The 23,612-nt window shown below is 46.6% G+C and overlaps 1 protein-coding gene across 1 annotated transcript in view; it reads right to left on the reverse strand.

Annotated features, from left to right (window-relative positions):
- Positions 1-6,963: 6,963 nt before the first annotated feature.
- The window catches only part of MCCC1 (methylcrotonyl-CoA carboxylase subunit 1), a 61,703-nt gene continuing 45,054 nt past the window's right edge, over positions 6,964-23,612 (reverse strand). Inside the window, exons 13-19 of the mRNA XM_075556099.1 lie at positions 22,858-23,074; positions 21,236-21,322; positions 15,685-15,734; positions 13,332-13,469; positions 11,140-11,247; positions 8,344-8,415; positions 6,964-7,300 (exon numbers count right to left, since the gene is read on the reverse strand). Coding sequence (XP_075412214.1) covers positions 7,187-7,300; positions 8,344-8,415; positions 11,140-11,247; positions 13,332-13,469; positions 15,685-15,734; positions 21,236-21,322; positions 22,858-23,074 — 786 coding nt within the window. The 3' untranslated portion in view covers positions 6,964-7,186. The remainder of the gene's footprint in view (positions 7,301-8,343; positions 8,416-11,139; positions 11,248-13,331; positions 13,470-15,684; positions 15,735-21,235; positions 21,323-22,857; positions 23,075-23,612) is intronic.

Genomic DNA, 23,612 nt, shown 5'->3' on the forward strand with positions numbered 1-23,612 from the left:
TCTGTAAGAGCTCCCAATAAAATGATTTTTTTAAATGTTTCCCCGGGGCTTGATGAACTCAGATGGGACCCTCGTCTTTGGATCACTTTAGAAGACAAAAGGTAGTCATCCCAATTTATTTACACAGGTTTAAACTGGCCAAGGTAACTGGAAAGACAATGGACAACCAATTTCTTCTCTTTGGCAAGGAATAAATATATACATATATACAGACATATATAAATATATGTGTATATATATTTAAGTTTTACTCTCAGGATCATTCTTTTAAACAAAGCACATCTGTAACATCTAACAAGTTTCATGGGAAAATTTTGATTTCAAGTTTCTTATAAACACTAAAACCTGCCAAGATTAATTCATTTCATTTATCTTTTGTTTTAGGACCAAGGAGAGACTCCAATCTCAAATATAACTTAAGGTGGACATTTATTACATCTTAAAAGAGACAGACACAGAAACATCCCTTGGATGAGGGAAGCCACTAGCACAAGGTCAACATTGAGTTTGGGGATTCCTAGTTAGGGTGCTAGTTAAATAAAGCATGGAACAAAGAGAACTGTCACAAATTCATGATCAGTGGCAGATCAAGGCATCACAGTTTTAGGTCAGACTGCAAGCGCAAGAACAGGACTATGGGACATATACATTGTCAGACAGAGGAGCTTACAAGATTGGTCCGAGGTCTTCTGACCACAACTGATAAGACATGAGTCATGACTATTTGACCTTCCCAGTTTAATGGTCTCCACCAAGGACACACCCAGGCAAGCCCCTAAAAGAAAGCCTGCCCCTCCCTAGGCTGGCTGGAGAGGGGTGGGTGGAGGTAATCCATTCTCCAATGCATGCTGCCTGAGGGGAAGATTATCCATATCTTTTGTTAATGGCCAGAAGGAATGGAGCTTAATCAAGATGGGTATTCTACAAATGGGTTTGGGGCTATCACTGTCATCCATAACCTTCTGCAAACTGAGATGCCCTCAGTATGGATTACAACTCATTGTAAAGATCAAAATCCTCACAACTGGGCCAAATAGGTAACATCATGATAAATGAGGAAAAGTTCAAGCTGTCAAGGATTTTGTCTTGCTTGGGTCCGCAATCAATGCTCAGGGACAGAGCAGGCAGGAGATCCAATGAGACACTGCATTGGGTAAAGGCTTCCTTAGAGTGCTGAAAAGCAGGGAGTCACTTTGAGGACTAAGGGGTGCACAAGACCCCAGCCATGGTCTTTTCAATCATTTCATATGCCTGGGAAAGTTGCATGTGGAACAAAGACTGAAGAAGAATCAATGCATTTGAATTGTGGTGCTGGAGAAGAATATTGAAAACACCACATACTACTCGAAGGACAAACCGATCTGTTTTGGAAGAAGTACAGCCAGAATGCTCCTTTGAGGCAAGGACGGTGAGACTTCGTCTTATACACTTTGGACAGGTTGTCAGGAGAGACCAGACCCTGGAGAAGGAGATCGTGTTTGATAATGTAGAAGCCCCTCGAGAAGATGGAATTGCCATGTACCTGCTACCACGATGGGCTCAATTAGGATTACTTGTGAGGATGGTGCAGACCTGGGCAGGGTTTCATTCTACTGAGCATAAGGCTGCTATGGGTCAGCACGCATTCAATGACACCTAACAACAACACTTCATACTATCACAACTCTGTTCATAAGCACATCAACAACTCACCGCCATGGAGTATGTGTGCATTGTAACCTAGTGAGCCTGCAGCACAGAACAGCACATCACCTGGGAGTTTCCAATCCTGGAAATCCTTAGAGGCGTAGAAAGAAATCTCTTTCTCCCAAGGAGCAGCTGGTGGTTTCAAACCTCCAATCTTATAGGGAACAGCCCATCACTGCCAACAGTGTCACAAAATCAAAAGAATTCTTTGAAAGAATGACACCTAACTCAATATGAACTTGAAGCATGCCATTTCAAGGCCTTGTTAAATCAATCAAAATAATTTTTTTTGCAGTGCATTCTTTAAATGTGCTGCCTAATAAAGAGTCACAGAAGGGAGCCCTGGTGGTGGTGTGGTTAGACATTGGCCTGCTAACTGCAAGGCCAGCACTTTGAAATGACCAGCTGCTCTGTGGGAGAAATGCGAGACTTTCTATTCCTCTGAAAAGTTACAGACTCAGGTGGGGCAATTCTACCCTGCCTATAGGGTCACCTAAGGTGGAATCGATTTGATGGCAGTGAGTTTGGTTTTTGATTTATATACACGTGTGATAGAATATATTTGTACATGGGCAACTTTGCCACAAATATATGCATGAATATGGTAAAGCATACAAGGGATAAAGTTTTGAAAACTTCTTAAACATAATCAAACTCCTTGAGGGGATGAGTTGCTGGGCCTGGAGGCTCAAGATCATGGACTCGGGGGACACTAAGGTCAACTGGTATAATATAGTCCACAAAGACAATGTCCTATATCGTACTTTACTGAGTAGTGATCGTTCTTAAAAGCACATGGGTAGCCCATCTAAGATGAAACTAGTGGTCTCTCCATGAACAAAGTAGGAAAAAAGAGTGAGGACATTTTAAGATGCATGGAAACAGTCCCATGGATTCGTGGACCATGCACACATCAGTTTCCATGATCCTGAGATCAGGAGAACTAGATGGTGCCCAGCCACCACTACCAATGGCTCTGAAAGAGATCCTGTTAGAAAGTCCTGGATAAGATGAGAGAAAAATATGGAACTAAATTAAAAATCATCCAAGAGACCAGGCTTTCTAGTCACACAGATTGGTGGAAACCTGGAGACTACAGGCCTCGGTCACTATTTAGGTCTGGAACGGAATTTGCGCCCACAGCTCAATTTCAGCCAACTAACAAGTCAGGTCTACAAAACCCTAGGGAGGCACACACACCTTAGAAGAGTAAGCCATTTGAGATCCAAAGGGACAGCATTTACCAAGGCAAAGCTCCCAAGGCTAGGAAAGGAGGAGCGGAAACTGGAAACAGAGAGCAAGTGGGATAAGGGATGGTACGTTGTCAGGATTTTAACCAATGACATGGAATAAAATGCCTATGCATTGCTGAATGGAAAACTGATCTGCTCTACAGAACCTCACTCAATTCACAATTAAAAAAAAAAAGCAATGCAGATCAAATCCTGTCAAGATGAAAACATGTCCTCAAATGAAATCTCATTCACTTTCCTCGGGGACCTCCAGCAGTCTGTCCAAACAGATGTCATGGTGGGCAAAGACTCACCTGACTCTCTAAATGTTAGAGTCTAAAGTCAGTTTAAAATACAGGCTTGTAAGATCACTGCAGGGCCTTCGGTGGCATACTGGGCTGACCATCGAGCTGCCAACCTCAAGATTGGCAGTTTGAAACCACCAGCAGTTGCTCCCCCGGAGAAAGATGAGGCTTTCAACTTCCGTAAAGAATTGCAGTCCCACTAAAAAAAAAAAAAAAAAAGAATTGCAGTCCCTCTAGCGTCGCTGAGTCAGAATCTACTCCATGGCCGTGAGTGAAGGCTTTGTTTTCCATGATGAGATTCTTTTGTGACAGTCAACAAGATCGTACTCTCAAAACAGCACAAGGCAAGGCAAACACTCTTGCTCACTTAAAGGTTCTAGAGTTCTCCCTTGGACCCGGCCCCAAAACATTTGTCTCAAAAAGGGACATTGGTTTGCTAAAGAATCCTTGACAATTGCTTGTCACCGGCTATGCCACGAATTTGCTGTTAAGCGAGGGCCCGCCCCTCTTACCAAGTAACAGCGAGTGTTTCAAAGTTTTGGGTTTGGTGGAAGTTTAGGGTTCTTGGACTCAAATAGAGTCCTGATGGAGAAACAACTTGAGTAATTTTAAAAGAGGCTTACCCAAAGACTGAAACAACTTGGAATTATGTAGCTACTTGCCTGAGTATGTTGCCTGGTCTTTGTTCTCTTGAGAGTGTCATCTTGTTGCTACTTGTCTTAACACAGAGTATCCTAAGGGAAAACAGAGGCAGTCCTTTCTGAACCTGTTATTTAAACTGACTTAGAGATCCTGTTGTGTGTGAGCCTCCTCAAAGGTGGCGTCTGGTTCCAGGTGCGCTCCATGTGGCTCACCTAGGGAAGTGCGTGAGATTTAATCTTCGACAGTATTTGAACTGGGTTTCCTTTGCAACCCCGCTTTAAGAGGTCACACGAAGCTTCAGCTGTAAATAAACTGTTAATAGCCCCTGCCAGTTCCGCTTGTCCCAAGGGGCTGCCCTGACCACCTTCTTTCCCCATCTGGCAAATGGCTATCCTTCAAAGCCCAGTTCAGATGTTACTGCCTTTCCCTCCCCCTCCTTTCTCTGACCAAAGTAGCATTTTTAACTCCATTCACCTGGCCCCCGAGGCACCCAGTTCGTGGTGTAGCATGCTATTTGTTGTCAGACCATTAACTTGCCCTTGAACAAACGCTGTGCTGATCATATGCCGTCTCTGTGATGGGTTGCAGATCAGACTGTGGTGATCCACTGATGTTTCCTTGGCTGAAATACGTGGACAACAAGAATTCTACTACCACTGGCCCCCTAAATCCTCCTTACCCTCATCATTTTTTGTTGTGAGGTGTTCTAACTTGAGTGGTGAATCCTAGCGACCCTGAAACATTACCTGATAAGCACTGTGATCTGTAAGCGCAGCCAGGGCGACAGCAGCTTCACGTGTGGAGGGTTCTTCGCTCTTCTGGTATGGTTCTATTGACCAAACATGATGTGCTTTGCCAGGGACCGGTCCTTCCTGCCAACTCGTCCAAAGTAATTCAGATCAAGCCTCGCCATGCTCACTTCTAAGGAGCATTCTGGATGTACTTCAAGGACAGATTGATTTATTCTTCTGCCAATCTGTGGTATAAAAAATATTCTCGACCAATGGCATAATCCAAAATGCCAATTCTTCTTTATTCATCGTATAGCTTTCCAAAACATGTGAAGCAATTCAGAACATGGCTTGGGTCAGGCACACCTTAGTTCTCAAAGTAATATCTTTGCTCTTAAATGCTGTAAAGTCCTTTGCAGATTTGCCCAATGCAATTGTCCTGTGATTTCTTGACTTCTACTCTCATGAGTGTAAATAAAATCCTCGACAACTTCGATCTTTTCTCCATTTATCATGATGCTGTTTATTGGACCAATTGTGAGGATTTTTATCGACTTAATAGTGAGTATTCCACACTGAGGGTGTAGTCTTTTACCTTACTCAGCGTTTCCAGTCCTCTTGGTTTTCAATAAGGTCATGCCATCTGCATCCGTGGGCTGTGGATTCTTCCAATCCTGATGCTAAAATATAAGCCAATTTTGCACATTATTTGCTCAGTATGAGAACTGAATGCATAGTGACACGTTTCCTGATTTTAGACCACACGGTTACCTCTGCTGTTTTCCAACAAGCTTATGGACTGGTTTCTCCTGGGTACGAAGTGTTCTGGAATGCCTATTCTTTGCAATTTTATACATAATTACAATCCACCTACTCTAATAAGTATGAGCAGAGTCAGTAAAACACAGGTTCCTGACCATATGCTAATTCTTTAAAGGTTGGATATCAACCAGTTCTTTTTGTCTTGTGTCTTCATCTTCTTTTGATGTTTCATGCATCATTCAATGTTTTGCCCATAGAACCTTTCCATGTTGAAATTGGAGGCTTGGATTTTTTCTGTAATTCTCTCAGCTTGAGAAATATCAACAATATACTTTCCCTTTGGTTTTCAAGTGCCAGTGTGCATTTTGCATATAATAATGCTTTGTCTTCTCAAGCTACTATTTGAAATCTTTGGTTCAATTTTACTACTTCCTTTCTCCGATGCACTTTATACTCAAGAGCAAGTTTCACAATGTCTTCCTATATCCACTTTGGTCTTTTCTTTCCTTTTTCTATATCCACTTTGGTCTTTTTTTTTTTTTTTTTGCCTTAAAAAAGGTTTATTGGCACTGAATCCACATATCACACAATTCAAAAGTTCAATCATATCAAGAACCAATTTCAGAGCAATCAGCCAGTTAAACCACCTTTTAAATGAACTCTGTAATCACCACCAGTTCTAGTGCTCCCTCCCTAATCTTTTGCTTTCTTTCTATATAATGTTTTTGAGGGTATCCCACAGCTTGTCCGTCTTCAGTCATTAGTTTAATGTAGTGTTTCCCAAAGTGGGAGATACTGTCCCTTGGGGGGCACTGGAATGACCCAGGGGGATGCACAAGCCTGAGTTTTCCTGAATTATGGGTTCTGATACAGAAGTTTTTCCATTACTGAGTAATTTAAATTTTTTTCTGAAAGGGGGGCAAAAGGTCAAATATAAATTTGGAAACTTTGGTTTGAATGCGTCAAGTCTGTTCTTGAGATGGTCTGTAAATTCAGGGAGGATATACTCAAGGCCCTCTTTACTCCCCAATTCAGTTGGGGTACATGGTTTCACTGGACATTGTAAAAAATCCAGGTACTTCTACATAAAACAATAGGTCTATATGTTTCCTAATCAGCTTAGAAAGTTCAGTCAAGGCAGCGGCAATCTGGATAGAAGCTTTCTAATCACAAAGACAAGAAACAAGTCACAGCTCTATCATTTGTCTACTAATTTACGTCTGGGAGATAACAAAACATCTGTGAGCTTAGCTCTATGGCATCTGTCTCTAAAATGTTACTATTAATTTTCAGCTTGATTAACTAGGAATAATTAATTCAGTTAAGTGAACTTCAGTTAATAAGCAACCGTTTCTCTTGAAGAGGCGCTCTGGTGGAGCTGCAGTTTAGGCATGGGGCTGTGAGCTGCAGGCAGACAGTTGAGACCCACCAGCCTTACTCACCACGGGAGAAAGGTGACGCTGTCTTTTCTCACAAAGATTTACAATCTCCTCAAAGATGGGATGAAAGGTGAGACAAAATAAATGTTAACTTCAGATAAGAAAGTGCAATTCCTTAATCAATGTATGGTCTGTTATTAGAGCCGCAAGAGTCCCCGATATCATGTTTGTTTGTTTAAGTGTAATGCCACTTTATTATGTGAAATATTAATGTGACATATTTGTGGCCCAAGCACATGCTTCACAAGGATGAAAAGGCCCTAGCACAAGCACGTGGCAGAATGCACCATCGGTGAGATCCCGGAGGAGCGGGAAGGCAGGTTCTTCCAGGGAGAGATCGGACACCCCTTCGTTGGCCATTTCTTTCGTGGAGTTTGTTTCTCTTCCCCCTATTCAGGTTTCTCCTCCTCGAACTCGACGAGAGGAGCGTGCCTCTTCACCTGGGAACCCTCCTTGTAGAAAATCTTCTTGATCCTGCCGTCCCTTGGAGCCTTTATGGTGTGCTGCAGAGAGAAGAGAGGGACAACAAACGGGCTGCAGGACTGACCTCGGCTGACTCCGGGCCACGGGCTACGGGCAAAAGTCGGGAGGAGAATGGAAACCTGGGCCAATTGTTGGGATCTGATGTAGTTGCTCATCTACAACTTTCTTTTCCTCAGAGCACTGAGGGGATGCAGCATGTTTTACTACGGCAGGGCTGGGGAGAGGTTGGCCCCGGGCCGTCTGTGGTCCACAGAACCATCCACACGGCCACATGCGGGGTCAGTTCATGAAATGGTTGACCCACAATAGCAGGCTAATTTTTTAAGTCGATCATTTTGCATGGCCAGAGAATGAGGTCATGCATATCCAAATGGCCCCTGGCAGAAAAGAAGGCTCCCCTTCCCCCTTACTATCTTGGCACACCTGATTCCGGGTTCCATTCCCAGCCAATGGGGTGGGAAGGTCTGTTCTAGCTAGTTCTCAACTGGAGCCTGCCACTCAACTCGTGTCTCAGCTGATTCCCTGGACTGCCATGGCTCACTTCAGATACCTGGCAGAAGTCCTGGTGGCACAGTGGTTAAAGTACCCCACTGCTAATGGAAGGGATTGGAGTTCAAACCCACCAGGTGTTCTGCAGGGAAAAGATGACACCCTTAGAAGCCCTGTGGGGAAGCTCTACTCTGCTACAGATGGCTGACATGCGCCAGAATCGACTCAGTGGCCATGGGTCTGATGGGGGGTGTGGTCCAGCTTCCCCAGATGCAGCCTTAAGAAACCCCAACAGCCACCACTCAGGTGGGCTCCTGGATTCCAAGCCACGATGACTTCAGAATCAGCCATGATGGATGTGACAGTGCGATCTCACAAGATAAAGACCAACATGTACTTTTTAATAAAATGGATGGGGTTTTTTGTTGCTTATTTCCTGAAGTTAATGTTTGATCAATCCAGGACCCTGAATGTTGAAAATGGTCCAACTCCCCAAATCAGAGAGGCACACACTTGTAGGTCCCAAAGGCCCCCACTTTCCCCGGCAGCCGCCCACATGACGTCTTCCGCTCACCTCCATTTTCATGGCGATCATCACCATTAGGGAGTCCCCAGCTCTCACTTTGTCTCCAGCTTTCACCAACACCTAGAGGTCCAGAGCCACGCATTAGTCTTTAAAAGCGGCCCACCCAGCTGGTATCTAAATGTACACAAGAGGGGGAGCTCATGCCTACTCCATGAATGTGCCCGTGCCAACCGAGGCCTCGATCCAGCCACTCCCACCCCTCCCACCATCGGCTTTTACTCAAATCAGATGACGACGCTTCATATGTGCAGAGCCCAAGCCGTGAGCCATCAGAAACACCCCTGAAAGCCCCAGGAATCACCCTGTGGGGGATGATGCTTCCGTAGAGCCGGATGAAAGCAGTCGTCTGGGATGAAGGGCCAGTTATGGAAAAAAGATATACCTTTAAACACAAGACCAATATCTTGAGTGGAGATGCAAATGCTGGTGCAGGACTCTGGGAGCTGGCATTGAATGAGCTAAAAGTAGACACAGGCCTCCTATTCCATACCCCTTGGGGGGAAAATCCTCAGAGGAAAATAACAAGAAAGGCCACCGATATGTTTTGCTTATCTTCCTCTGGCCTTTTGAGTACCAAGAATAGACAGTTTGAACTTTGTGACATGCATGGAAGGGTTTTGGCTGTTACAGTGTATCAAAGGGGCATTGAAATTATATCAGGATAGATCTCAGCTCTAAATATATATACTACATGACATGATATCTGCATCAGCTCCCCATAAAATGTTTTTTTGGGAAAAATTACAACACCCCAAACTAAATCATGCTGTTTTCCACCAAAACAGGCTTTTCAAATTTTAACGCAGATGCAATTATGTACACTCGAGGAAATATCATTATTTTATGATAAAATCATTTGCTGTATAATTAGTTAAAAAAAAAAACCTCAAACAACCCTGAGATGATGGTAGGTGAGTAATCCATTTTATACATAATTTAAAATCTGAATTATGTTACCTTGGTATAAATTCTCACCTTCAAAAACAGCAGTCTTGGTCATAAATTAGGGAAATAGGTATTTTCAGTGCTACTGCTGGTAGGTGTCTTCGATGTCAGTTCCAGTTTGGAGCAACCCTGCGTCCCACGGAAGCAAGCACTGCCGGGTCCTGCCCCGTCCTCACACTCGTGCTGGAGCCTGTTGTTGCAGCCACCGCGTCAGTCCGTCTCCTAGAGGTCCTTCCTCGTTTCTGATGCTTTACCAAGGTCAGACCAAGGACGGCACTCTTTTCTAGGGCCGGGTCTATCTCCCGATCACATGTCCAAAGTTCTGGAGATGAAGCCTTAACCTTTCATGGAGCATTCTGGCTGTACTTCTTCCCACAGATGTGTTTGTTCTTTTGGCAGTCTGTGGTCCTTTCAATGTTCACATCAACACTGTTCATTCAAAAGCATCTCTTCTTTGGTCTTCCTTATTTAATGGCCAACTTCCCCACGCATACGAGGTGGACTGGACATACCATGGCTTGGGTCAGGCCTTCATCTTCAAAGTGACATCCTTGCTCTTCAACCCTTAAAGAGGTTTGGGGCAGATGCGCCCAATGGAATACATTGTTTATTTTCTTGGCTGCCGCTTCCATGAGCATTGATTATAGATCAAGTACAGTGAAATCATTGACAACTTCAAGCTTTAATTTTATCACGATCTCGGTCCCCGGTTGTAAGGACTTTTTGGTTTCTTTACATTGAGCTGGAACCCAGAGTGAAGACTTCCGTCGTTGATCATCAGTAAGCAGTTCAAGTTGTCTTGATTTTTAGTAAGCACGGTTATCATAGGCACACCACCAATTAGTGAGTTTTCTTCCGATCTTGATGCCATGTTCTTCACCATACAGTCCAGTTTCTCGGATCGTGCGCTCCGTAACCAGACTGAAGCAGCACCGTGAAAGGATACAAACCTTTCTGGATGTAAAATCATGCAGTATCCTCTTGCTTTGTCTGAATAACGATCTCTTGGTTTTATGTTCAGGTTCCACATAAGCACAATGGAGTGTTCGAGCATTCCCATTCTTGGCAAGGTTATCCAAGCTTTGCTATGATCCCACACAGTTGAATGCCTCTGGGTCATCAGTAAACCACAAGCACACATCTTTCTGGCAGTCTCTGCTTTCATCCAAGATCCATCCGCTGGCAGCCAGTCTTCATTCCACATCCTCTCATATCCGCTTCAGTTTCTGACAGCTCCCTGTCAATGTACACCTGCCATCAGGTTGGAATTATCTTCTTCAATGATCATTGAAGACTATAATGTAAATGTGAATCTATAATAGATCCTCTATTTTTAAAATTATGAATCTGTAATAGCTCTTTTTTCTGGTGGTGGATGCTTTTTAAAATAATCCTTTTATTAGGGGGCTCGTACAACTCTTATCACAATCCATACATACATCAATTGTGTAAAGCACATCTGTACATTCATTGCCCTCAGGAGGTGGACGCTTTTCTAGAGTAGATTTGTGTTGTTCTTAGGTTGCCCCATAGCAACACAAGAACACAACGCGGCCTGATCCTGCGTCACCCTCACAAGTGTACCTGTGCCAGAGCCCACTGTTGCGGTCATGGCGTCGAGCCATTTCCTGGAGAGCTTCCCCTCGGTCATGGCGTCGAGCCATTTCCTGGAGAGCTTCCCCTCCGTCGCGGCCCCTCTACTGTCCCTAACACCACGTCCTTCTCCAAGGACCGGAGATTTAGGGAGGGTTTGAAAGAGCATCTATAAGGCAAAGGTCAACAAGACCTGTGACTAAACCTTACTGGCTATTACTCCACAGACATCACGTGACTCATTACCTTTTCAATGGTCCCAGTCATGGGAGCCGTGGTACCTCCTTGAGTCCCTTCAGAGCTCGCTGAAGCCAAGTATTTGGGAGTTGGGATGTCAATCTGAACATTTCCTTCCTAGGAATAGAAAACAAATCTACCATGGAGTCCAGATCACATCGCTGTCATTTTATTCGGATGCCCGAGGTAAAGAGTGCTTTCAGACCGTGTGTTAAGTCGTTTCTACACACACACACACACACACACACACACACACACACACACTGACATAACAGCGGCTGGTGGGTCGGTTCTGATGCACGGTCACCCCAGAGTGGTCAGAGTAGAACTACGCTCCACAGGGCGTTCTATGGCTGACTTTTTCAGAAGTAGAAGATGAAGCTTTCTTCTGAGAAATCTCTGGGTAGGATGCAAATCTCCAGCCTGTCTGTTAGCAGCTGAGGACAGTAACCAACGTTGGAATGTAGCTTGAAGCACCAAGGTTCTACTGTAGCTTTCTGACCTTGAACAGATCACTGCTTTCCCCACAGAAGAGCTACAGTGTACACGTCTCATCGGGAACTGATAAGATAAAGGCTACAGGGAGTCTCTGGTTTATGACGATCTGGTTCATATACAACCTGCAGTTTACAACCCCTGCCCCTGTCCCAAGCCTACTCCATTAGACATTTCGATGGACCCACAACGGTTAATAATAACAAATGGGTGGTACTTTGGATTGGTCACCAAAACACCCTTATTGTATTACTATAGATCTTTTCTTCCAAATAGTGTTAAGGATAGAGAATTCACATATGGTACACTTCCATAGTTAAGTCCCTTTCAAAGGGTTGTATATACATCATCACAATCAGTTCTAGCGCACCTTCCCCGCTCCCGCCTATCTCACTGTATTGTTTGAGTGCATCTGCACGCATTTCTTGAATGTTTTCTCTGTGTGGAAGGTTCACTATCTCCTATGACAAACACATGACTGACTGATGTTCGGGATGAACTGCCCTAACAGTTCGGATGCACGTGTAGATCCGAGAGCTGTCTGCAGGGGGCTCATCTACAGTTACCTCCCTTCCAGCCTCTGCTGGAAGTCAGACCAAGTAGCATCCTCAAGGTCATCCTAATGACGACATTGTAGTGCATTTATCCCGTGTTAGTCTGTGCCAGGAATCATTCTTCTTAATACACATCAAGATCGTGGCATTGAATCCTCACAATACCCCAGGGGCAACACTGTTGCCACCCAAGTGTACAGACAGGAGAGCGGAAGCACAGGGGTTTTGACTGGCCCAAGGTCACACTGCCTAGATTGCTTCTAAAGCAGCTCCATTCCATGCTCTTAGCCACTCCACTGCCTCGAAGGAGCCTGGCGGCCTAGCGGGTACCCCTTGTGGCTGTGGTTCTGGTGCCGTGGCCCGCCACAGGAGAGAGATGTGGCGGTCTGCTTCTGTAATGATCACAGCCTCGGACACCTGTGGGGCAGTTCTACTAGGCCCTGCAGGAGTGCTCGGAGTTGACACGGACTCGATGGCTCAGGCCATCACGTTGTGATGACATAACCGACAACAGACAGCGATTCTTTCCATAGAGAGGCCATCCTGGATGCCGCGGGGAGGAGCTTAGTGATGAAATCTCTTCTGACGCCGGCTCACAAAACAGGCTGATCTGAGAAGACCCCAAAGCGGCCACGGTGCACTTCACCATCCACTCTCCCTTCACCGTGCAGAAACCAAAGACTTCTAGAGGGACAGGCTGCCCCCTGCAGGCAAGGGCCTAGGATCCTGTCTCCTAGCCAAACCCGGGAGCCTAGCACCATGCCACCTGCCTTCCGACTGCCCGCCCCCTCCTCACAAGGAACATCTGGTCCAGACTCCTCTCCCACCGGTCACTTCCTCCCCAAGCCCCAGGGTGCCCAGTGTCTGGAGGGGGTCCTTGAGGCATCAGAGACTGACAAAGAGAGCAGAACAAGGAGAAGAAATTGGATACGTGTGTGCCAGGGAGAATCTGTGTGAACAAAGCGGGCCAATGGAGAAACAAGAAAGGCAGGGATGTGGCAGAGAGGCACCCAGTGGCGAGGGGCAGGGAGGGAGCACGTGGTCCCCATGGGAGTCAGTGGGAACTGGATCCTTCTACCTGTCTTAGGGGGGAGCCTCGGGTCCAGCAATTTGCTCCCACACCCCAAGAATGGGATTAGAAAAAGGCATCACCGTGGAGAAGAGGTAAATTGTGTTTTCCAGGATAATGAGCTTGGCTTTCTTGGCAGCCCCGTCCACGCAACAGTTCAGGTAGGTGCAGCCTCCCTCGCTTTGCAGATCCCCGAGGACCTGGAACATCTTGTCGTCAATCTGAATGTGGAGAACAAGAAGATGCTTAGGATAAATGAACAAGCCGGCAGAATCCATAACATCAGGAGCAGTTCTTTATTAGGATCAGTTGTTTCATGAGGTCGCAGGCAAACATTAAACATAACGCTATATGAAACATTCCCCTCTGGTTCCTACAGGAAACAGGTGACAGAGAAACACCAGTTGGATGATTTACCACATAGACTTGAGTATAAGCTGACCTGAATATCAGCCGAGGCACCTAATTTGACCACAAAAACTGCATTAAAAATGTGCTGAAAAAACTCGGCTTCTACACGAGTCTATACGGTAAGGGAGTGACATAACACATCCACATACTACACAGCTATGGGAACAGCTTCATCTGAGAATAGAAGGATTAGCAATTTTAAAATATGTGACGTAAAGCCCCAAGTACATCCGGCAGAATACACTCAGTGGAGTGTCTGACACATTAGCCCTTGCTTCTGGGTGCTCCCTGTGGATTTGGCTTTCCTGTGCCAAGCCCAGAACCTTGTCACAAAGTGGTTTTTCCTTTATCCTACCAACACGGAGATGCAATTCCCTGGCTTTCGGTTAAGAAAATAAATTAGCTAGAAGAGTGGCCATATTTTTTATCCTCGCTCTCAACTTTAGTCAAGAGAATGCCAAGAGCAGATTTCACACTTGACCTCTCAAGGAAGCTGACAGAAGGCCATGAAATCTTTTCCCTTTGAGGAACGTGTTGTCTGTCCACAAAGTTCTCGCTCACACATCTGCCCTCTGCATGATTTTCCCTCAGCATCCTGTGGCTTCAGTCATGTAGACGAAGGGGACACAGGCCAGTTTCTAGAGGGGAGAGCAGTGTCTACACTTTGGCTCTTTCCCTTTGCTAAGTTAAATATGAAGTTTTACTTCTTTTGGGAACCCACAAAGGCAGCCATGTGTAGGTGTGTGGAGTCTTGCATGTTTACCAAAGCACACGCCACAGGTAGAAGTGTGGTTTCTGGGGCAGATTCGCACTGACCTGCAATCGTCAGAACCATTGGCCTGGGAATAAGGGGAGCCCCAAGCCAGGGCCACCAAGAGGAGCTGAAACAGTCAGGTGGCAAAGCTGAGCTTCCAGAGGATGGAAACAAGTGTGGCCACCAGGGTTGGGGTGGGGGATCTAAAACCTGGCAAGGAGGCTCTGGACTCTCTTAGCTCAAACAGTGATGTAGCCTCGTCCCTGAATTGCCCCTGACCACAGGGATCCAGCTGAGTACTTCCACTGGCTCCACCTTTCTGACATTTCTTCCAAGCAGCAAATGAACTTCTTTTACTTGAAGGATACCCTAAGAGTTTAGACCAGACGTCCTCAAAGCGCGATCCAAGGATCCTCTAGCGCTCTCAAGGTCCTTTAGGGCGGTGGCTCCCAACCTCCTCAGGCCGCGACCCTTTCATACAGCTCCTCATGTGGTGGGGACCCCCAGCCATCACATTATTTTCATTGCTCCTTAATAACTATCATTTTGCTACTGTTATGAACTGGGCAACCCCTGTGAAAGGGTCATTGGACTCCCAAAGCAGTTGCAACCCACAGGTTGAGAACTGCTGCTGTAGGGGGGTTCCATATTGTCAGAAGTATCTTCATACCAAGACTAAGTGGTTATTTGCCCTTTTAATCCTCATTCTGTACAATGGAAGTTTCTAGAGGTGCAGGACATGTGATATTGTTACTCTGACGGCTAAGAGAAGGTAGGCTTGTGAAGTCTCAATGTTTCACACAAACTGAGTCTCAAGTCTCAATTTTTATCCTTACACTTCACATAAACAAAAGCTCAGTTGGGCTTCGATAATTTTTAAGAGTGTGAAGCAGTCCTGAAGCCCAAGGTTTGAGAACCCCCGACCCCCAGCGCGTGTGCGCGCGCGCGCACACACGCACACACACACACACACACACTTAGATGTCACACACATACTTCCGAGGCTTGCTTGGTGATTCTTTTTTGGGCAAAGCTGTTATTTTTGCCAAGTTTTTATGCTTGAGGGAGTCACAGAGAAACTGAGTAAGTCAAATTTCAGCGAGAAACCGTGTCTGGGTAACTTCTTCAATCTGCTAGGAGAAAAAAGCACAAGGCATCTTCCCAGGTGTGGTCATTATCCTGATGGCTTACCAGAAAGTGGGAAGGACCCTCCGTAGCAGGAGAGAGGTGAGAGTTAGCTCTGAATGTAGAATGAAATCAAGAGCGCTTACCTGCATGCTGTATGACCCATCGTGGTTATAGCTTACAGCTATGGTGACATCTTCATGGGGGGGGGGGAGGTGAAAAAAGTTAAAGAAAAATGAGAAGACATTTATTGATTCAAGAACCGGGATCCCCCAAATCTCACTTTCAATCTGATCTTTCGAGGATGTAGCATATATTAGATATTTTTTTCCTCAACAAGAAAAACTGCAGGGTTGAAGTATCAGATGTAACTAATGGGTTACAGACATTCCGGTTGGAGACAGATCTGCCATCAATGGCCTGATTTGCTTCTGTGGTCCTGACCGGTCTCTGAAACTCTGAGCCTTGATTTCTGACGTCATTAGATGGATATGTGAGTGTAATGATGATTAACTAAAGGGGGAAAATGCCACATGAACTATAACAACAGAAGGAATTCTTCATGCTTTCCCGGTGGATCTGGAATAGGTTATGTCAGCCAGGGACACTCTTGAAGGCTCTCCTGAGAGGGGGAAATGAACAGATTTGTGGGAAAGAGGCCCTTCACCTGCTCCTGACACTTGAACCATCATTGGGATGTTGCCAGCTCAATTGAGCCCCAGCCCTCACCTTCCTTCCTTCAGAACTCAGAACAACTGAGCTTAAAACCAACATGGTGGGTCCAACAAGTCACACTCCCTTCCACCTGCTTCCTCGCCTGCCCTGGGAGTCCCTCAACTGGCAGTGATTCTCCTAGTCATGCAGGCAGGCGTCAGGCCCGGCCGCCTTGTCTCCTCCATTGCTTTCCACATTGGAAAGTCACTGAAGAGCTACCTTTGACCTCTCCTATGCACCTCGTCCTTTCCACTCCCACTGTTCTACGTGATGATGCAGGCTCACTGCCTGAGGAGGTGCCTGCAGGCCTTCCTGCGACCTGTCTTCACCCCTCCAGCTGACACATTCTTCCGCGCTGGTTGGTGGCTGTTGATTTTTACTTATAAAACTGAAAATGCTTACAAGTCAGATACTGGAGCACATAAAATCAACCACGGAACATCTCCCTCTTGCTCAGGGGGGACTGCTACTAGTACTTGAGTATGTAAGCCCCTCTCAATCTTTTTTATTTTCTCATTGTGGCCAACATATTTGCAATAAAACACTTGCCATTCCAACATGCCTTGCAGGTCCCATCCAGTGACATTAACGATGTTCACTGTGTGGTTCAGCTATCATCACGATCCATTTCCAAGTTGTTCCATCACACTTAACACATACTGTCTATTTCCTACGCAATGACATCCCCTCCCCGCTTCCTTCCACCCATCCCTCACAACCATTAATAAACCTTGACTTCCAGAGACTTGCGTATTCTCCATTTCTTCTCTCAACAGGACCGTGTAATATTTGTCCTTTTGCGACCATCTAATGTCCCTCGGCATGGCGCTGCCAGGCTTCCTCTGTGCTACAGTGACACTCAGGACCTTGGTCCTCTCTCTTGGCCAGGATCACTCCCTCGTCTGTACAGATCACATTTTATTCACCCATTCATTGGTAGATAAACAGCCTACTGTGAACAGAGCTGAAATGGACACTGGTGGACAACTATCTATTTGAATTCCTGCTTTCAATTATTTCAGCCAGATACCCAGAAGTCCTTGGTTATGCGTTGGGCTGCGATCTGCATGGTCAGCAGTTTGAAACCACCAGCAGCTCCACAGGCCAAAGACTGGGCTTTCTACTCCCATAAATAGTGACCATCTGGGAACCCTCCCCCGCCCCCTTCCACCACCACCACCACCACCAGGGGGTTGCTGTGAGCCTGTAGTGGCCGATGGCGGTGAGTTGGGTTTGGTTTACCTAGAAGCAGAGCTGCTGGGCGGTACGGAAGTGCTATGTGCACCTGTTTCACACAGGAGAAGCACCACTTCACAATCCTACCTGCAACCATTTCTCACATCCCCGCCATCACCTGTGGCTTCCTTTTCATCAGAGCCAACTTGCTGGGCCAGAGGTGGGAGCTCCGTGTGGTTTGGGTTTGTGTTTCCCTAAGGACTGAGGATGCTGGGCATCTTTCTGGGTGCTCATGGTCACCTGCAGTTCTTCTTTGGGGAACTGTCTATTCAAATCTCCTGCCATTTCTAGATTACATTGTTTGCCTTTCTATTGTTAAGCTGTAGGAGGTCTGAATCTGTTCTGAGTGTTGACTCCTCATCCAGACCTTGTAAAGCACACATTCAAATACACATTGCTTCCGTCCATCAGCATAGCATTAAGCTATACGTGTTGCAGCCAGCCTTTTAAAATGATCATATGACATGCAACTAATTGACAATGGGATTCTCCCACAGACTCTCTAAAGCCCTCTTATGTAGATCTGGGAGCAGCGGTGGCAGAGAGGTTATGCATTGGGCTGCTAGCCATAAGATCAGTTGTTTGAAACCATCAGCTGATTCTTAGGGGGAGAAAGAGGAGGCTTTCTACTCCCATAGGTAAGTTACAGTCTGAGAAGCTGACAGGGACAGTTCTCCAGGATCGCTGTGAGTTGGAATTGACTTGATGGCAAGTGAGTTTTGATTTTATTTTTCCCTCTTACAGTTATCAGGGATGTAGTTTAATAATGATGGTGATGACGATTTGCTAACTATATGCTCTATTCATGAGCTGAACGTTCCCATAGATGCTCTCACCTACTCCCCGGGAAGTAGTCACTCCTAACACCCCATTTATGATCATGGACACTGGATGCCTGACTTGCCTCCGAGTCACTGAGAAGAAGAGGGTCCGGAGCTGAACCCACAGAGTCTCCATCTGCCCCCACAACACACAGTTCTCCTTTGCCAAATGGTAATTCCCTGAGAGAGAAACCAAACGCAAGGCCATTCCCGCCACTCAGCAAAGTTACATTTCAAAAATGTACTGAATGTAGGAGTGATGGAATTTTTCCTCTTGGTATTGTCCAAAATCCCTTCTAAGAGAAGAGGCCTCAAACTATATCAGATGGACTTTCTCTCAATTTATAAAGTACAGAAAGTCTGTCACTGATGCGAACACCAGGAGAACCATCGGAGAGGCATGCCCAGGAAAACTCTCAGTTCCACGCCACTCGCACCACCCTCACGATGTCATAGGGGAATTGCACTTGCTTTCTCTCCCTGACAAGAGAACCGTAAGCATCCTCGATGTACTTCAGGGAAGGCAGGAATGGACATGTGATAGAGTGCAATGTTAGCTGAGCACGTAAGCCACGGCACACGGGTCAAGGACACACATCACCAAATTCCTGCTGGACAATTGCTATCTCTCTAGGCCTGGGTTTGCCGGGCTAGAAGGTTGACACCCAGAGTCACATCAATCACATCAGCCTGTGTGGGAAACTCATAATGCGGTGTGCTGGGAAACAAAGAGAGTGATTTTCGAGCCTGGAGTACTGAAACTACTTGGTCCTGCTCATTGAGACTGGTCAAATCACATTCCGATTCACAAATGCTTCTGGGCCCTGGACTTCCAGTTTGGAACACTTTTCCACACGGGGTCACTGCTGATTAGCACTTATAAGAGAGTCCCAAATCTTGCTGAAATGTATGCAGAACTGGACCATTTGCACGGAAAACTGAAGAAGAAGGGGGGAAATGGGCATCATGAACAGCAATCAAGTGACCTTTTCAATGGTATCTTTATTTGTTCTTGAATCAAGACTTACTTTTTAAAAACCAAACAAACTTCCAAACGATGCAGCAGCCCTCAAAACTCAGTGACACCATGAAGAGTCGTGGCCCATCTGAACTACAACCACATGATTCTCGGTTTAATTGAGATCAGAGGGGACCCTGACTTCACTACACCTGATGTGTATTCAGCGTGTGGGAGTCTGGCATATGAGAACCCCACATTTTAGAGGTTGTTTTCTTGGGAGGAACGAGTAAGCAAGTCAGCATAAACGGTATGGGCCCACCATTTGTAGCATGCCACTGCAGGGGCTACCGGGGTTAGCAAAATTCCTTTACAGAGGCTTGGAAGTTCCCCCGTGTCACTTAAGGTAATGGCCATCCAGGCTCAGGAAGAAAAAAAGAACCAAAGAGCAGAAACCTAATTGACTTCAATGGACAAAGAATGCGTTAAAAATGGCTGGAGGTCTGACCTCACTTCTACCTTACAAATCCGGCTAGACCAGACCATGTACACTGGTACAGATAAGAGCTGGAAACACAGGGAATCCAGGAGAGGTAAACCCCTCAGGATCAATAATGGGAGTAGCGATGCCAGGAGGGGAAGGGGAAGGTGGAAGAGAAAAGGGGAACAGATCACAATGATCTACACATAACCCCTTCCCAGGAGATTGGCAACAGAAAAGTGGGTGAAGGGAGACAGCAGTCAGTGTAAGGCATGGAAAAAAAAAAAAGATAATTTATCAAGGGTTCACGAGGGAGTGAGGGAGGGGGAGGAGGAAAAATGAGGAGCTGATACCAAGGGCTCAAGTAGAAAGAAAATGTTCAGAAAATGATGATGGCAACATCTGTACAAATGTGCTTGACACAATGGACGGATGGATGGAGTGTGATAAGAGCTGTAAACAACAATGGCTGGCAGTCTACAGAGAACTGAGGTTGAGAGAATCCTCCTGTGTCCAGGGAGGAGGGTGCCAGGTCGGCTGGCAGGAGAGTTTGGCACGTTGGCACATTTCCATGATGGAGCAACCCCAGCTAGTGGCACCTCACCTGCAAGGGGGTTGACACTTCCGGCTCTGACTGTGCCTACCCAGCTTGTCACGTACACTGTCCAGCTGAGGAACGGACAGAGTCACACAACACAGCTCTCTCAGGAGTTGAGTCCCCCTAGCACACTGGTCCAACCATAAATGGACAAGCTGCCTTCTGGCTTTGGGGGTGGGGGGGTCTCTTCTGACTTGACTTAAAATAAATCAGTCCTGACTCAAACGATTTTGCAGTCAAGAATCAATGTTCCATTTGACAAACTGGTGGAAGCAGCAGGGAAGTCGAGGCCCAAGAGAGTGGGTGTTAGTCTTGGCTCTGCCACTAACTGGCCTGGAGTGAGTCATTTCACCACTGTGCCTCTGTTTCCTCATCCACAGGCGGGGACAGAAGTGACCCCTCCTCATTAGCTGGTTGTGATGACACTGATTTACAGGTGACGAGGCACTTGGTTGCTTTGGTGGGTCACCGTCCCTCTTTGACAGTTGTGTATCTTTTCCCCCTTTGTAATGAAAAGTCAATGTATTCTCATAGGAAAACTACAAAGCAAGGTAAAATGAAATGGGGGGAGGGGAGAGATGGCCTCGGACCCCCTGGCCCAACAGTAACCACATGAGCTTCGGCACAGCTCATGTCAGTCTTATACCTGTGTGCCTTATGACATGTTTTAGTATCCCTGAAAAGACACAGAAGGATGAAGGAGGGAAGCAAAAAAAACCCCGAGCCATCAATTCTGCTGTTTTGTCAAATTCCCTCCCAAGGTTTAGGCTAGATATTTTATATATACATATATATATGATTATGATCTGGCTAAGTTTCCTCCCTCTTTTCAGGTAAGTGTGATGCATTCCTATTAATCCTAGCTCCCCGTAACCAAAACATGACTTACTGTCTTTACCGTCCTTAAGAGTCACGGGTCTGGTGTAACGGACATTCAGTCTTCGCCCGCTGCTAGATGCGAATGGGGAAAATGGATCTAGAAAACAATGAGAATTCGAGAACAAATTTACTGCCCCGGAAACCTAGGCAACTTCTAACTTAGTTTTTACATTGATTTATTTTAATCATTTTATTGGGCATTTAGCATAATCAATCGTGTAAAGCACACTTGTACATTCGTTGCCCTCATCATTCTCAAAACATTTGCTCTCCATTGAAGCCTTTGGCATCAGCTCCTCATTTTTCACTCTCCCTCCCCGCTCCCCCCCCGAAACTTCTTCTTCTTTGTCCCTTTCGCTATTTTAAACGTAGGCAGTTTCACTGCCTTCAGGGAATTCTCTACAAAAAGCCCCAGCATCCCTTGAAACATCCGAATGGTTGTTACTGGTACGATTGCCCCACCTCCGGGGCAGGACGTGCACTGTGGCCGCCCTGGTGGGCAGGACAAACACAATCCTGGTCACCAAAGGCACTCGCTCGCGATGTTGCCGTGCATGGCCTCTGGCATCTTTCCTGGGACTGGGCAAGCCCGGCAGGTTTTCGAGGGCGGATGGCCTCTCGGCCAACACGCAGGAGCCACAGCAAAGCTGACTTCTGAAGCTCCGACCTGTGCCAGCTCTCCATTAGAAAAAGCAAGGTCAGAGATGCTCCGTGCTACAACGCGCTGGCACAGAAATACCACAGGGCATGTGCTTAGACGCACCTTGTGTCATGGTGGAGGAGCAAACGAGGCCAGAGCACAAACAGCCTCAACACAGCGTTGCCCGTTTGAAGTTTTCAATAATGAATTGAGAAAAGAAAGACCCTAGATCAGAGAGACATAAATGTGTTGTAGGTTATTTCCCCCCAACCCAGATTCACCGGAGGAAATCACGGAGTGGTACAAATGGCTAAATTGTCCATGATGAGCCGCAGGTTGGTGGTTCAAAGCCGCCAAGAGGCAACTTGGGAGACAGAGACCTTGAGAGGTCCAGCCGTGAAAACTCGGCAGGGTAGCTCTGGTCGCCACACAGAAGGTGGCCATGAGAGGAACTGACTGGAAGGCGATGGAGAACAGCAAAAAATACACCGAGGAGCAGGGCAGGAGTGACCAGAGCTTGTTCTGTTTAAAAGGAGGGATTTCTGAGCTGACTCAAACTACCACAGGCTACCTTATGAAGTAATGACTTTCCAGCTTCCTGCCATGTTAGGAAGAGGCTGGGCCACAGCTGGATGGGGATACTAAAGGGGAGCGGCATCTCTCTAGTTAAAGGGGAGAGGCATCTCTCTAGTTAAAGGGGAGCGGCATCTCTCTAGTTAAAGGGGAGCGGCATCTCTCTAGTTAAAGGGGAGCGGCATCTCTCTAGTTAAAGGAGAGAGGCATCTCTCTAGTTAAAGGGGGGCGGCATCTCTCTAACAGCCGAGAAGAATCCGTGCTGTTTCCTTCTATGTGCAGATCTGGTGATACAAGGGCGTACCCAGCTGTCTAGGTTGACAACAGTTCAATCATAGGATGGGGACAGAGGTTCCAGAATGAGAGGGGAGAGCAGCGTAGCAGTAAATAAAGACACAGCAAGCGAAAGGCATCCGCACCTTGCGTCTGATGTGTGAAAGCCTCTGTCACGGCTTTCTCCTGCAGGATGAGGCCCAGCGCTGCTTGGCACAAAAACTCCTTGGCCGTGGCCTTCCTGCTGGGAAACAGGGTTCCGTGGTGTTGAGAAATGAAGTCAGTGTGCACGTTCCCGGCTTCAAACTCGGGGTGGCCAGAGAGGCTGAGGAGGAAGTCCAGGTTGGTGTGCAGGCCGACAATCTAGAGAGAAAGGACAGCCCTCAGGCCCGGCTACGTGAAGAAGAGAAGGCGTCGGGAGAAACGTCTGAACGCCGCCTGACATGTGCTGAGCACCTTCTGCAAAGGCCACTCTCAGGGAAACACGGGCACTCCAGGAAGGTACGACACGTGGTGAAGTGAACACCACGTCAAACCCAATACCACACCCCGCCGTGGCCCCTCGGGTGTGAAACGTACCACTCTCTTTTACGATGACCAGGTGGACACAGGAGATGAGACACAGGGTAAAACCAGAGCTCAAACTCATGGATGGCAAGCCTACAGGACGGGGGAGGGCTGCCCTGGTGGGGTCCAACTCAGTAACTCTTCGTGGGGTGGAACACAGCATCTTTCTCCCCCACGGGGCTCAGGTGAGGAGGGGATTGAATGGTCAGCAGTGTAACTGAGAGGCCTTTGTAAGGTCCTGGCGGGCTGTCAGGAGTGAGGCTGAGGACACAGAGGAGGGCGGCAAGGAGAGACACGGTGCCCTGCTAGCTGTGTCAGCAAATGGTTACGAGAG

Source organism: Tenrec ecaudatus, chromosome 8 (assembly GCF_050624435.1).
Source record: "Tenrec ecaudatus isolate mTenEca1 chromosome 8, mTenEca1.hap1, whole genome shotgun sequence".
In the NCBI taxonomy this organism is placed as follows: domain Eukaryota; kingdom Metazoa; phylum Chordata; class Mammalia; order Afrosoricida; family Tenrecidae; genus Tenrec; species Tenrec ecaudatus.